The sequence below is a fragment of the Eleutherodactylus coqui genome, chromosome 2 (assembly GCF_035609145.1).
Source record: "Eleutherodactylus coqui strain aEleCoq1 chromosome 2, aEleCoq1.hap1, whole genome shotgun sequence".
In the NCBI taxonomy this organism is placed as follows: domain Eukaryota; kingdom Metazoa; phylum Chordata; class Amphibia; order Anura; family Eleutherodactylidae; genus Eleutherodactylus; species Eleutherodactylus coqui.
In genome coordinates this window covers 71472340-71489195 of record NC_089838.1, presented here as the reverse complement: position 1 = coordinate 71489195, position 16856 = coordinate 71472340, and the positions used below count along the sequence as shown (strand labels likewise).

The following is a 16856-nucleotide window of genomic DNA, read 5'->3' as shown; positions in this document are numbered from 1 at the left end:
TAGCAGGAGTTGATGGAATGGAATGAAACTTTCTCTGTGTGATTGTAACATTGATAAGTAAGTGATTACAATATCAGAGCCAAAGGATCATTTATTATGGAAAAATGAACACTTAAAAGGGAGGTTCTAGGACCCTGTTGTACCACCTCTAGCCTGGATACAAGATGTGATACGGGCAGGCATGGATGTTCTAGTACCCTGTTGTACCGCCTCTAGCTTGGATACAAGATGTGATACGGGCAGGCATGGAGACTCTAGTACCCTGTTGTGCCACCTCTAGCTGGGATGTAAGATCTGATACAGGCGGGCATGGAGGCATACAGGTTCTATATGGTATTCTGCGGCATACCAGTCCATATTTGCTGAAACTGAGCCTCTAGATCATACAAACTCAGAAACTGTCAAAATTGGCATCGCAGATGGTCCCATAGATGTTCAATTGGCACTAAATCTGGTTACTGGGCAGGCCATGGAAATATAGCAATGTTGTGGAGGCATTCCTGTGAGACCCTTGCTGTGTGTGGCCGAGCATTATTCTGTTCGAAAATGCCTTTTGGAAGAGACAACACATGTGGCTGCAGGATGTCCTGAACATATTGCTGAGCTGTCATTGTACCTTGTACCACTACTAGGGGTGACTGACTGTCACATGCAATGCCCCTCCCAGACCATCACACCAGCATGGGGCAGTCTGCTAATCCACAGCAAAGGCAGGATTGAGGTACTCACCCCTGGGTCTCCAGACACAAACATAACCATCGTTAATTCCAAACTAAACCTGGATTCATCGCTAAAGACAACTCAGTTCCAGTCCAGTTTTGTTGTTCACAACACCACTGCAAATAGAGGCGACAGTGGGTGTCAAAGGCAGAACACATAATGGGTGCTGTGAGACCAGAGGTTCTACAGCCAAGCACCTGGAAAGGGTTGGCTGTAGGACAGGCAACAAAACAATTGGAGCTGTTCCTGCTTGTCAAACAATCAGACAATCTGCTCTACTGGTGGTCTGTTGATGCATCTAGTGGTCAACAAGCTCTACACAAGCAGATAAAGAGGTCACTACACACAAGGAGCCTCTAAAAGCCTTCTTATAGGCTAAGGGTGAAACCACATTTAGGGCCTTAGGCGACAAGACCGTTCATCTAATCACCCTACAACTCTAATCATTTCCATACCTGCCTGAGATGGAACTGCATGCTGAGTTTTGCAGCAAAACGACAACTTCTTCTAGGTGCTTGATTTTTTTTTTTTTTTACAAAGAATGTAGTCTACATATTACCGCTTTGTAAACAGCATGTGCTTATCTTGTACTGTTTTTGACGTACATCATGTATTAGAGGGCATAGCTGTATTCCATATTTTGCCGGCTTTTTAACTAAAAGCAATCGGTTTGCCTTCCTTATGTTTTCTTGTTCTGTTGATTTGCATCCTGAAAAGTGTGGTATTTATGCCAGGCACTGCAGATTAAAATTGGCCATACACCTTAGATTGTTGTCGGCTTCGCTTATACATATCCACACTTGCCTCAGTCAAGCCTACATCTGAGCACAACTAGGAGAGGAGAATATGCTGCTGCCAGACACCTCCGGCAGCAGCTTATCTCCTGGGAGAATAAAAGAATCAATATGTTGAAATTCAACCTTTCCGATCCTTATTTTCTCCAACCTCTATCGTTTGGGGAGAGCTGAGAAATCTCTATACAGATTTGATAGTTGTCCGGTGCTGCTCAAATCAGGGTATTTGGACAACACTAGACTAATATGCATGGGTGCCTTAACTGTCCCACTGTATTATAGAAGATGTTTGGTGTGAGCTTGAAAACAACCTGATCAACTTTATAGCATGGTAACACTTGCCACTATTCTGATTCATACTAGGTGCCCAAATACTGTGTGGTTTGCAGGCACTATGTGCTTTTGTTAAATATCCAGCATGTTCTATCTACTGTGGTTTTTATCTTTATGTAAAACTTGCAGCATTGAAAATTTGCATGTAAATTCAATACCGCAATGTAGATTTTTTTTAGAATTCATTTCTGGAAACATTTTCCTAAACCAGTTTTTTCACGATAGCTGCATGCAATATCTGCCATGGTTTGTTCCGTGTAGTTGTGGAGCCACGTACAAGTAAAGAAAACAACAGAGCTGTGAATGTAGTTCTGGACTGTAATAAATGATATTTAACTGGCAATAACCTCCATTGTGCAAAAAACACAATGGGAAATGTCGTTGGTCATTTAGTAGAGATGAGCGAACGTACTCGGTAACGGCGATTTCGCAATCAAGCACCGCGATTTTCGAGTACTTCACTACTCGGGTGAAAAGTACTCGGGGGCGCTGTGGGTGAGCGGGGGGTTGCAGCGGGGAGTGGGGGGGGGGAGGGAGAGAGGGCTCCCCCCTGTTCCCCGCTGCTACCCCCACTCCCCTCTGCAACCCCCCGCCCCACAACGCACCCGAGTACTTTTCACCCGAGTAGTGAAGTACTCGAAAATCGCAGTGCTCGATTGCGAAATCGCCCTTACCGTGTACGTTCGCTCATCTCTATTATTTAGTCAATTTGACTTTGATTCTGCATCAAACCGGTGTCAAGTCCACGTCTACTAATAATTCACTGTCCAGGAAACACGTGCCATATAGACTATTTAAATTTTGCTTGTGAAAAAAAAAGTGACATGGCACTTCCTGATGTGGTAAGGGGGCCAATTCATGTTCAAATCCGCATCTTCAAATGAAAACGCGCAGTGTGAATCTGACGGGCAACTGCTATCCCCATCAATTCTATGGAAATGAAAGGAGCTTTGCTTTAGTGGGTCTACCACTGCTCCATTCATTAGGTAGACTTAGGGACTACCGTTTTCATAATCCCTGGGGGACCCAGCGGTTGGATCTGCAGCGATCATACGTTTATCATTTATCCCACAGGTAATAAATGTATTTAGCGGCAAAACCCCTGTACGTTTTTATGTAGGTTATAGCTACAAAAAATGTTAAAGGAGTTTTCCGGGCAAAAACTATTGATGACCTATCCGCAGTTAGTTGCTGGTGACCCACCGCTCAAGATCATCCAGTGATCATCTGATCGCCCGGCCGGCTGTTGGAACAGCCGGGCTGGATGTCAACATCGGGAGCAGAAGTGCCATAGTGGGATTCACTCCCACTGAAATCAATGGGAGCTGAAGCGACCATTACACGTCCCAAATTTCTGCATCTGACAGAAGTGTATCAGCTACTTCAGCTCCCATTGATTTCATCAGGAGTGAAGCCTAGTATGGCACTTCCGTTCCTTTCCCTGATGACAATGTCTGGTCGGGAAACCTGAACGGCGTGCCCCCAGCGATAAAACTATTGATGACCTATTCTGAGGATAGGTTATCACTAGTTTGTGCCTGGAAACACCCTTTAAAATTCTGTTAACATGAAACTATATTGAATGGGTTTTCACTCTTTCTTTAGCTTTCTGTATCTTCCGTCAATGGAAAGAGGCTGCATACGCACACTGACATATCAAGAGAATGGAGTCTGGGGACTTTGATGACAAAAATGCCAACTTTAACCTGGGGTGGAACGGATATGTTTTAACCATGAATGAGCCAGAAAACTTTGTCAAATGCCAACAAATGTAACTACCAAATAACAATTTCAAGGTCATGTACTTATATTGTGTTTTCCTCACTTCATAATTAGTGCACTCCTAAAACCATATAGAAATATGTTTAGAAGCTATAATGAAATGTTTTATCATCTTCAGTTTCCTCATAAAATGCATTTCTCACCTTTTAAAAGTAGAAGAATCCCAGCATGCCATGCGGCAGGAAAGTATGTGGCCTTCCATGGTGCTTGACAGAACCATGTTCAATTTGTATTGTTCTACCACATGGTTAGATCAAGCACAAAGGAAAACCTCATTAAGAGTCATAGCCAGTGTTAAGCAGCACTAGAGAAAGAAAGATGTGAAGAGAAGCATGGAAGAGAACGAGCTGTAGACCTAAGACAGCTGACCCCTTCCACTATAGAGAAACTGCTCAGATGGTCCGTCATTTAAGGAACAGCCGGTTTTTGGATATGTTAGTTGGAGGTGCAGTGAAATAATGCTGTCAGTATACAAATTAGCTTTTCCTGGACATAAAAGCCTTTGAGAAAAAATGATATAGTGTCACAAACAAAAGTAACATTCAAGCCCTTATTCTGTACACTTGACACATGTTATACTTAATACAAATGTAACTTTCTGAACACTAATGTACCTTTTTAATCTCCATACAGAAATTTGTCCTAATTAACTCCTCAATACATTTTTACAGTAGTTGGAGTCTCTTTTTCTGAAACATAGATCCAAATCCCAAAAAACAAAAGCAAAAAACTTTTGGCTGCCTGCAAGCATCACTCGGGAGGATTAGTGAATACTGTTAGTGCATTCACTTCAATAATAAAACAGTATGTAGTAAGCTCCTAACATATCCTATTGGTGGCCATGAGAAAATCACTTAAAGGGGTTGTCCCACTTTTAGCTGTTTTGCTGCAGGTAGAAGACAGCGCCTTATATTAAGCAGTGGTCCGGATTGGTACTGCAGGCAATGTCCCATTCACTTCACTAGGACTCAGCCTGCACTACCAACCCATGCCACTGTGCATTGTACAGAGCTGTCTGCTTCCTGCAGCAAAACAGCTAGAAGTGGGACAATACTTTTAACTAGATTTCTTGCAGTGGATTTGGATCTCTGTATCAGAAAAATAGAAGTACAAATGGTAAATATAATAAGAAACAAATGAACACAGAATTTGGAGCCAAAATGGCAACATGGAACAAAGAGGCATTCGCTTTAAGAAAAATGTAACCTTAAGGCATCCTTCACACACATTTGTGCATTTTTTTAAAGGTACTTGTGTTTTGCAAGCGCTTTTTGGGTGGTTTTTTAATTCACACATTTTTAACGTGCATTTTTTTTCTGGTATTTTTCATGCCCCATAGACAATGCAGAAATGTGAGGAAAAACTGCCAATTGGAAGATAAGCCACTTGTCCAAAAAACGAATGACAAGTGGGAAAAAAGCCACAAACATGCACTATTAGTGGTACACTTAATATTTCCTTGTTGACTTCCAGCTGATATCTGGCAACCAGGTTTTTTGCTCAATTATAAATGCAGCAAAAAATGCTACTAAGAAAGTGGTGTTTTTCCTGTGTTTGAAACCGCACTAATGGTATGTCTACGCGGGGCGGAAATGCTGCCGGATGTCCATTGCGAATTCCACAGCATTTCTGCATCGGTTACCCGGCGGCTTGTACTGGCGGACACTGGTCACCTCTGCATCACCTGACCAGCCGCGCTGCGCTCACCAATGGTGCAGATTTTGACTCCGTTTTGCTTGCAAAATACCATAAATTTTATGTACTTCTTCACATGTTATTTTATACAGACATGTGTTTTTTCAGCCCTTTGTTTAATTATAGAGAAATCTATGGGAACTTGACCGAACACGACAATACATATAGTGCATGCTGTGTTTAAAAAACAAAAAAACATATTGCACTAAAAAAATGCACTAAAAGTGAGGGAACGTGCCTCAAGAAAAAATACACTCTTTATAATGTGATTCATAACTCTATTCATCTCTATGGGACGGCTATCTGCACCAGTTCCATAGAAATCAAGGGAGCAATAGTGTGCATGTGTGACCGCCACTCCATTCATATTTCAACTTATGAACCCCGTTTTTGTGATTGGTAGAGATTAGAGATGAGTGAACGTGCTCGTTTAGGGCAATTACTCGATCGAGCAGCGCTTTTTTCGAGTAACTGCCTACTCGGGCGAAAAGATTCGGGGGGCGGCGTGGTGGAGCAGTTACTTGAAAAAAGCGCTGCTCGATCGAGTAATTGCCCTGAACGAGTACGTTCGCTCATCTCTACTAGAGATCCCAACAGTCATACAATCACCGATCAGATACTTATTCTGTGGAAAGGTGAAAAGTTGCTATGATGGGACAACTTCTTTAAAACTACTATACTGCTCACACAGTTACACAACTCATGTCAAGCATCAAAGATCTAGCTAGTAGACACCAACAGGATAAAGTCAGGGTGGAGTTTCTATTATAGAATGTAGGTAAATAAACAGCAATCGAATATATATATATATATATATATATATATATATATATATATATATATATATATATATATATATATATATATATATATAAAGTCCCCCTAAAAGTGAGCAGGAAATTAAGTGAGTTCACTGCTGATCTTTAATAATTAACTGCATAAATCACAAAAACTACCAGCTATCTTACCGTACTTTGGGTTTCAGCTCTAATATGTGGGATCCCATATTCATTGCAGACAAGGCGGCGTTCTACTTGGGTATTAGCAGTTTTTCAGATGCATAAGATGTTCTGTTTGGAAGTAGTGCTCCCTATGGTAAATGTAAAGTCCCCCGATGCGATCACCAACTCCCAGGGTGACGTCACATTGTGACATTTTCTTGGCAGACTGTTTTTGCAGGGTGGTTTGCCATTGCCTTCCCCAGTCATCTTTACCCCCCAGCAAGCTAAGTACTCATTTTACCAACCTCGGAAGAATGGGTGGCTGAGTCAACCTTGAGCCGGCTACCTGACACAAGCAGGGAATGAACCCGCAACCGTCAGGTCGTGAGCCAGAGCTGAGGACTGCATTTTATCTATGTACTTGAGATTTTCACACGCGTTAAAAAAATCACAAGTGCTTCCAGCATCAATGGTAAAAATCGCATCGCATGCGAGTGCAATGTAATTTTTTTCTAAAGGTCCAATTGGAAATAATGGGTGATTCCTTGCGAGGAATCACATAAAAATAGGATATGCTGCGATTTTTCAATCTAGCAGCATCGCAGCGAGAGACAAATCACCCATGTGAATAAGGACATTGAAATCAATGTGTTATTTTCACGGGTGAGATCCGTCCATATAGCTATCTCACAGAGCATCGCACGTGAAAATCGCCCATGTGAATATACCCTGAAGCTGTAAACCACATGGGCAGAACAACCTGGTTGTTAGTTTAAGGTGGGTAGGGGGATCTTACATGAATGGATTCCTATTGCAGAATAAAATCGCCAGTGTTAATACAGCCCAAGGCTAGTTTCACATGGGTATTCGCGATTTTACGCAGAGAAAATCATGGATAAATCACGTCTTTGTTCCCACAATTTTTGAGCGTCAGCGATACTTTTGTTTAAAATAATCTCACATCACATCGCTGCCACCCACGACAAAATCACACGGTTTTTTATTGCATAAGTCAATAGGACTTTTTTAATGTTAAAAAAACGCATCACAACCATTCAATGCAATGGCTGTGATTGGTTCATCTAGCGCCGCAGTGATTGGTTCATCTAGCGCTGCAGTGATTGATTCTCGAGCGCCACGGCTCAGCCAATCAGAGCCAGCGCTTTCTGGAGGTGGCTGAAAACTACAGACAAGTGTGTCAGAGCTTCAGAGAGAGATGTGCGGCAGAGTGGACAGCGCCTGTTAGGTAATAATGTGTGTTTTTTTTTAATGCAGCTAGGGATTTTAGGGCTCAAATAGTAGGATTTCCTACTGTAAAAGTTACATCACAGCGCACCAAAACTGCGTTTTGGTGCGATGCAACATATTGGAAGGCTCCATAGGGAAAGACGGGCTACAAAACATCGCAAATCATGGCAATATGTTTTTCATGCTGTGATTTTTTTCTCTTGCACTGTCGTATGCTACAAAACATTGCTAATGTGAAGGAACCCATTGGAAAGCATGAGCTTCACACATATGCAATTCGTAGCGCTGTCACATCGCAAGAAAATAGCGTGATTTTTTTGTGCGTGTGAAAGCGGCCTAAAGGTACGAAGTTTAAAAACAAAGCTTGTTTAAACATGTGATGCAACTGAATGAATCGTGCTGCTGGCATTGATTCCTATGGTAGAAAAAAACAAAGCTACCAGGGTCTGTCTGGATCCCATTCTTTAGAAGCACAGAAGTAAAGGATCTGCATAATTTCTGTGCTCTGTTGCATCCTGTTTTACAGTACGAAAAAATAAACATTCAAGAGGGCACAAAAAATGAAGAGTGAGCCTAGCCTTATTCTGCATCACTCCAGGCGTATGGTGCTTCAGTCCCCACTGACCTAGAATGATCACGTAGAAGTGATCAAACTGACAACTCTGATATAAATTTTTTACTTGGCAACTCAATTCTGCAAAAAGAAGCTTTGTTTGTCAAAGTAAAATATCAGTAGACGTAGAACACATAATCGCTTCCAGGATTAAAAGGGTTGTCCAATTTTTAACTATTGATGGCCTATCAACAGAATAGGCTGTAAATAGTAGATCAGTGGGGGTATGCCACCCAGTATCCCTACCAATCAGCTGTTTACTGGCCTGATGCATTCCTACACTGAGCTGATTTCTGCAGGAAGCAGACAGCTCCGTTCTTACTGTAGTGGCCAAGCTTGGTATTACACACACAGATCTCATTCACTTCAATGGGAACTTTATGTGCAATACCAAGCCAGGCCACTGCAGTGAGACCTGAGCTGTCTGTTTTCTTAGTTCAATAAACAAGCACACTGACCCACAGAACAGCTGATTGTTGGGTATCCCATGCGGAAGACCCCCGCTAATCTGCTATTGAGAGCCTATCCTGTAGATAGGCTGCCAATAGTTTGCAACTGGATAATCCCTTTAAACCATTTTCAATATATGAGGCTGCATGTAAATAATGTGAGTGATAAAGTCATTCAATGCAACATCAATAAGAAGCATGTGACTTAGTAACATATCCAGTGAGCATAGTGCTGTATGTATACAGTCACAAGTCAGGTCGTAATGAATGATACATCACCTGAAGCTTCCTCACTAACATTGGGCCACAGCATCTTGACAACATATGGCAAAATCCATTGAGGAGTTTAAGAGGGGACTAGATGTCTTTCTCGAGCGGAAGGATATTACAGGATATAGACATTAGGTGACCAGCTGGTTTGTACTCCCGGGTCTTACAGTCAGGTAGGGACTATCAAAGGTTGATCAAGGGATTATTCTGACTGCAATTAAGGAGTCGCGAAGGAATTTTCCCCCAAATGGGCTAATTGGCTTCTGTCTCTTGGGGTTTTTGCCTTCCTCTGGATCAACAAGGGGGTTGAAACAGGCTGAACTAGATGGACATTGTCTTCATTCAGCCTAACATACTATGTTAATATGATACTATGTTACTATGAGCCCCATTGTCCCGTAACACTATATAAGTATAATGAACATCCCTTTAACATAGCTCTTCTTCACTGATCAAAGATCTTTCATCAAAAGTATTTATGTGCTATGATTTCCCTTTTCAGATGATTACTGAGTATTGTATTGTGTCTGTGACATGGCATACAATACTCGCAACTATAGATGTTACACCAGTATTCTCTCATACTCTTCTAAATTCTGGGTGCCATTTACCAAGCAAAGCACTCGAAGAAACACAACAGGAAATAGAAAATCACTGTTACTCCTAGCAGAACAATAGTATTCATGGCAAGCTGTGTTTGAATGAAAAATGCACGCTACATTAACTTTTTCTTATATTTTTGCTTAGATTACATTAGAGATTGCACAAAGGAGTTTGTTCCTTCAATGTTTAAATTACCCTCAACAACAGAATCCAATAATCAAGGCTAAATACCCATGACAGCCGAGGCAGCTGTGTTACATGATCATCCTTACATGTATGAGACCCGTGTGACCTGGCTTGCAGGCTGCTGCCGTCAGCGTTAGACCACACAACGAGTTCTGTACCTGTCAGGCTATTTATAAATATGTGTTTATTTTATTTAAATATTGATAAATGTTCTGATTTTCCGACTCCGTTTTCAACAAGGGAGAAGATTTTGTTAAGAAACATGCTGGTGCATTGATTTCCATCGTCTAGCTTGAAGGTAAGAATGACTTTCGGAAGCAATTACTGGAAGATGTGTGCTTTGTAAAGGTGGGATCTGCGTTGAGTGCTCATTCTGTATGACAAACATTTATTTAATCATATTCAATAACGGGTGGTTGAGGTTCAGCCATAAGATGGATAAAGTAGAAGTGCACTTTTCTGAAAGGCAAAATACACCATCTTAAAAGCTGTGTGCCCCCTCTTTATGTTTGCTTAGAAACAAGTACTGTAGATGCGTAAAATCCTTCATAAACACCAACTAGGTATGAGCCATAAGCATTACAGTTCATAAGGATGGGATGTAAAGGCAGCAGGTAGTACAACAAGTGAATTAATTCATCCTTTCAGCATGACCCATATGTAAAGACTTGTATAAAGATAGATAGATATGAGCTAGATAGATAGATAGATATGAGCTAGATAGATAGAGATAGATAGATAGATAGATAGATAGATATGAGCTAGATAGATAGAGATAGATATGAGCTAGATAGATAGATAGATAGATATGAGATAGATAGATATATAGATATGAGATAGATAGATATATAGATATGAGATAGATAGATATGAGACAGATAGATATGAGATAGATAGATATGAGATAGATAGATAGATAGATAGATAGATAGATAGATAGATAGATAGATAGATAGATAGATATGAGATATGAGATAGATAGATATATAGATATGAGATAGATAGATGAGATAGATAATAGATAGAGAGATAGATATAAGATAGACAAATATGAGATAGATAGATATGAAATAGATAAGAGATAGACAATAGATAGAGGGAGATAGATATCAGATAGACAGATATTAGATAGATATGAGATAGATAAGAGATAGATAAGAGATAGATTAGATAGATTAGATAGATGGAATGTGCAGCAATACACTTGAAATAACTGCCAGCAAGACACATGCAAGGTTGGTGAACGCAGCATTTTTGTGTGCACCCATTATCTCTATTTTGATCGCTGAAAACAGCATCCGGATGGAACCATGGCCTTTTGTTACTCAAACTGAGACCCACTTTTGTCTCCATTCGAGAAGTTTTCCTTTCCTTTGACCAATGAAAGCCTATGGTTCTATCTGCTTACCATTTTAGGCACTCCATACATAACACTAGGACAGAAAGGCTGGGTGAACATAGAAACATTTTGTAAACCCAACTTAATAAATTAAATTTCCCAACATTTACTGAAATACGCTCACCTACAGTCAATAAAAATAAGAGACATAGACTTTACTGGTCCAACAGGAGCATATTATAGGGATAGGTCTGATGGACTATTAGAACGAACACAAATAAATAAAGCTTGCAGTATTCATGAGCCCGACGCTCACCTTCACCGGGCCCCGTACCCTACGATCGATGACCACTGTATATACAGGCAGATACATCAGCGAAGTTGGTGTTAAAAATACAGAATCCCTGAAGAACCCCATTAGGAGTCAGTAGGACCCATCATAATTCACCGGTATCCACTCGAGAAAGGATCCGTATTGCTATCCTAATTATCCTAATGTCTTAACTGCCTCGATTATGGTGTACATTTATATTTTATGATCAAATACAAATAATAGTCAATGGAAGTCAAAGAATGGTCATCAAATCCCAATGTGTGATTAGTGAAAAGGCTAACTGTACAGGTTCAAAGAGGATTTCCACCCAAGACAATAAAATGGAGCTATATTCATAAATCAGACTTTAGAGCAGGAGCCAAAGCTCAGTAATTATTCATATTTACAGAGATGATTTGCGGTGGTGGCTATTTTTAGAAAAGTGACAACAGGAAGTGCAGCCATATTGGTTGTCACCTTTGAGTTAGTTTCTCAGACACTGATGCTGAAACTGTCCCTGGAGTGTGCTGATGTATGGAGTACTCTGTCCACAACTGCTTTACTACTTTCTTATAATAAAGAAGGTTCGAATGATTAAATTTATGTTTACAAAATAAGGAAACAAATAACATTACTAAAAAACCCTTCTTTTTTTCTATTTATTCTTTTTTAGCCTATGTGTATAATTGATTTTTCTAAGCCTAACCGAATTTGCCAAATGTAATTTAAAAAGCTGCTCAGCATCCATTACAGAAAACACTGTTTTTGCTGATTTGATTATGAGCCTATCTGGAAATGCTCACATATTAGTAGAAGAGGCAGCCCTGGCCAGGGTAAATGAATTACCTGTACAACGGAACTTCTTGCTCTTGATCTGGCTGATGCGTTTGTTGGCGAGGCGGCGTGGGCTGGTGCATCGGGCGCCGCTGGTTTCTATTGGATTATCTTGCAGGTAATCAGCAAGCCACTTCAAATGGCAGTCACACACAAATGGGTTCTGTGCTAAATGTCTGACGGAGAGACAGGAAGTTTAATCAGAGGTGACTGGGTCCTGCTTTTACGCCATTCCACTTGTTTGTAGTTAACAGGGTAAAGGTAAAGGAATTACATTATCTATTGTAATGGACTTTCAGGTTGAAAAAAATATTTGATTGTTTTAGAGCATATACGGTATTATTTGTAAAAACCGAAGAGATACAATTCTACTAAAAGCTCATATTACTATTATTATTGGTTGCTACAGTACTATGCAAATGTTTTAGCAGATGTGGAAAAAATACTCAAAAGTGAGATTTTTTTCAAAAATACAAGGCATCTGATTGACCTCTAGTTTATTCTACAGCAGGACAACGACCCCAAACATCTAGACAATGTCATTAACAAATATCTTCAGTGTAAGGCTGCCTGTCCATGGGCGATAGTCATAGCATGATCCGCGGCGATACATTGCCCACGGATTACGCTATTAAAAACTTTCCATAGGATAACTATGGAAAGCGCAGCCTGACATCCACGAGCAAAAATAATAGCGATTCTCCGATTGCGGGATTAAGATCGCGGCATGCTGCGATTTGCCCCGATTCTCAGCGGTGAGCCTATCTATTAGATAGGCTCATCGTGGAGACCTGTCAGTGCTCCCTCCTCCCCTGTGGCGGAATATCGCTAGCGATATTTCGTCACGGCTTTGGACAGGCAGCCTAAAGAAGAACAAGGAGTCCTGGAAGTGATGATATGGCTGCCACAGAGCACTGATCTCATCATCATCCAGTCTGTCTGGGATTACATGAAAAGTCAGAAGGATTTGAGCAAGCCCAAAACCACAGACGATCTGTGCTTAGTTCTTCAAGATGTTTGTAACAACCTCAATGGTGAATTCCTACAAAAACTGTGTGCAAGAGAACCCAGAAGAATTGATGCAGTTTTGAAGGCAAAGGCCGGTCACACCAAATACTGACGTGATTTACATTTCTCTTTTGTTCAGTCACTTTGCATTTTGTTAATTGAACAAAAAACTATTAACGCTTCTATCTTTGAAAGCTTTCTTACTTTGTAGTATTTTTCCACACCTGCCTAAAACTTCTGCACAATACTGTATATGTTATTTTTCATTTATTTTCTATTATTTCGGCCTCCTTTCTGTCATCGCTGCCTTGAAGAGACCACAGAATTTTTGCAGAATTAGTACAAAATACAGTAAGAAGCCAAGCTTTGTCTAACTGAAGGCCTTGTGGAAGAACGTGATTCATAACTAAAACAGTGACAGTAGCAGAGCCGATTGGTTTTATCTTACTTACCGCTTCATTTGTATGTCTGATAGAGACAAAAAGAGAATTGTCTCTTTCCTATTTTGACAAATGGGAAGTCTGACCAGCCTTAGGCAACAAGACATTTGTCAGTTAAACATTGCAGGTTGCCAGTGATCATCATATTTAACAAAGGCAGCGAATCCAGGAGTATATCTGACAGAAGGTTCAAACTATTCTTAAATAATAATGTGCCTGCAAAAGTTTTAACCAACACATGCTATTAAATTAGCTAAAAAGAAGGAAAAGAGAAATAGTGACATTTTAGGGACGGTTGTGTGGAGTAAGGCTTTGAAAATGGAAGTCTGTAGATATGCAACTGAACACTAAACTGAGGATATGACCCTTTTATTTGATATGATTGCTAATCTGGATGCATCATTTCACTTCTATTCTTTGCCCTGCTTTATGGAGATGATAAAAGTGGCAGCATTCAATGCACCTGGAAACAGTGGGATCTTAGAACACAATTATGCTAGCTATCATCATATAGATAGCAGCCTGCTGTGTCCTATCCCTGTGAAATCCATATTGTAGATTGTGGCATACTCTATTGTTAACATCTGAGGTTTTCTGTATGGTTAAAAGGATTTTCACAATATAGTAAGTGAAGACATATCCCTACGACATGCCATTACTTATTGACTAATAAGTGTAAGGATCCATAAACTATAGGGTCTACTGTGCTACTCTAGTTGAAGGGGGTGCCAAATTGTAAACTACCGATGGCCTATCCTCAAGCTTAGGTTATCAACAGTAGATTGGTGCGGTCTGCCACCCAGGAACCTCATGATTTGCTGGGTTGATGTTCTTGTGCATTAAGCTGATTTCTGCAGGAAGCAGACAGCTCTGTTTCCACTGCAGTGGTTAGGCTTGGTATTGCAGGTCAAGCTGCTATTTATTTCAATGCCTGCAATACCAAGCCTAGCCACTACAATGCAAACAGAACTCTCTGCTTCCTGCAGAAATCAGCACAAAGCCTAATCACACTGGCCCAGAAAACAATTGATTGGCAAGGGTTCCGGGCAATGGATCTCCAATAATCTATTATTGATGACAGTTTATAACTGAACAACCCCTTTAGTCCCTCCAGCTTACTGTCTTCTCTACACAGTAGTGCTCCCAGCCACCCACTGTTTGTTTAATTACAGCAGAGTTCAATGAATGGAGCCGTATTTCAGTTCCCTCTATAGTTGGGCCATATTTTATCCCATGATGCAGAAGTGCTTGCTTCTACTGGAACCAGATGCCATATGACCTACACAATAAATTGGTCTTCTCTATCCCCAAAACCAAGAGCCTCTGATATCAAATAATGGTGAGTTTTCCTCTTGTGATGGAGACTTATTAATGGCACTTTCCAACCCACGTAAGTATGTGTTGCTTCTAAGTCTTCTAGAACCTTAAAAATGTGACATTTCCGGAAGCTTTTGGTGAATAAAGCTTTATTATGAGTAGCTATAAAAAGTGAACCGTTTTCAATATCTTCCTCTTCAACAAAATTGAATTAATCATCAATGCAGCCTTGAATCTTCGACTATAAATAGGGCCAAACGCAACGGATGGCATTGAAAGCTCTTTCATTGTTATCCGCCTCCACCGCTAGTGTATTTCTGAGTAAATAAGCACAAAGCGGATCCCAACATATGAATCTATTCTACAGAGTACTGCTTCTTCATAAGGGTAATACCGAACAGAGTAGGGGGATACAAAACAGCACCTCAACACGTATAGCACAAACATACCATGTCATGATGATACATGCTGTTAGGCTTTAGTACAGTGAACATCTGTGACTTGTGTATACTCACAGGGTTTGAATTGATTTCAGAGGTGCAAACAGACCCTTGCTGATTGTCTGCAGTTTGTTGTCATACAAAGAAAGCAGATTTAAACTTTGGAGATCCTGGAATGTGTTCACCCGCAGGCAGTTAATTTTGTTGGCATTCAGTAGTCTGAAAAAAAAAGACAAATTAAAGGCAAAAATAAATTATATTGTAAACCAACTTATAATACTGTATATACTGGGACAAAGCAAAAAACGACCAGTAACATTTACCAGCATACATTAATATTTCTCCCATATTGGAATGGGTGCCTCTCTGCTTTTATCTTATATATAGAGGGTGGCCCACGTTGAAAAATGTGTCTTTGTTGCCCATAGCAAGCAATGGCAGCTTTAATTTCTGGTAGTGCTGAGGTTAAATTAGAGCTGCACTGTGATTGGTGGCCATGGGGAAAAAAAGACATTCGACAGCTTTCTTAAGAGTGTGGTGGCGGCTACTTTTCCGTGGGCCATCCTGTATAATTTTCTAGCATTTCATGCATACCTTGTACAGTGTGACTACACTTCCTTAAAGGGTTACAGCCTATAAATACCTGATTGGTGGGGATTCCCTTTCCTCTCAGCTGTAAAATCGTATCTTGTAGAAGATTGAATGCAGCGATGGCCGGGTTTGTGGGCTGCCACTACGTATATGTAACCCCTTAGTGACGAGCCTCCTTTTTGTCTTAAGGACAAAGCAATTTTCATTGTTGCATTGCAAGATCCATAACTAGAGATGAGCGAGCACCAAAATGCTCGGGTGCTCGTTACTCGAGTCGAACTTTCAGTGATGCTCGAGAGTTCATTTCGAGTAACGAACCCCATTGAAGTCAATGGGCGACTCGAGCATTTTTGTATATCGCCGATGCTCGCTAAGGTTTTCATTTGTGAAAACCTGGGAAATTCAAGAAAGTGATGGGAACGACACAGAAATGGATAGGGCAGGCGAGGGGCTACATGTTGGGCTGCATCTCAAGTTCCCAGGTCCGACTATTAAGCCACAATAGTGGCAAGAGTGAGACACCCCCCCTCCCCACTGTCAGCATAAAGATCGTTTTCCTCTGCCACAGCTGTAACAGCTGTGGCAGAGAAGAACGATGTTAGCCCATTGAATTCAATGGAGCCGGCAATACAGCTGGCTCCATTGAAAGCAATGGGCTGCCGGCGATCGCGGGATGAATTGTCGGGAAGGGGTTAAATATATAAGTCCTTCCCTGCAATTCATCCAGAAATGTGTAAAAATAAAAAATATATATATACTCACCTGGTCCCGGCAGACGGAGTTCAGCGCGGCCAGCGGCAGTCCTCCTGAACTGCTCTGAACAGCTGTGAGCAGTATTCAGCAGCCGGGGATTTAAAATCCCCGCCTGCTGAATGAGCTGCCTCTAATTGGTCACAGCCTGACCAATCAGAGGCAGATTCCACTCACACACCCATTCATG

The 16856-nt window shown here is 40.9% G+C and overlaps 1 protein-coding gene across 1 annotated transcript in view; it reads right to left on the bottom strand.

The window, feature by feature from the left end:
- The window catches only part of SLIT3 (slit guidance ligand 3), a 523433-nt gene that overhangs the window by 105262 nt on the left and 401315 nt on the right, over positions 1–16856 (bottom strand). The window contains exons 13-14 of the mRNA XM_066591106.1: positions 15401–15544; positions 12133–12296 (exon numbers count right to left, since the gene is read on the bottom strand). Coding sequence (XP_066447203.1) covers positions 12133–12296; positions 15401–15544 — 308 coding nt within the window. The remainder of the gene's footprint in view (positions 1–12132; positions 12297–15400; positions 15545–16856) is intronic.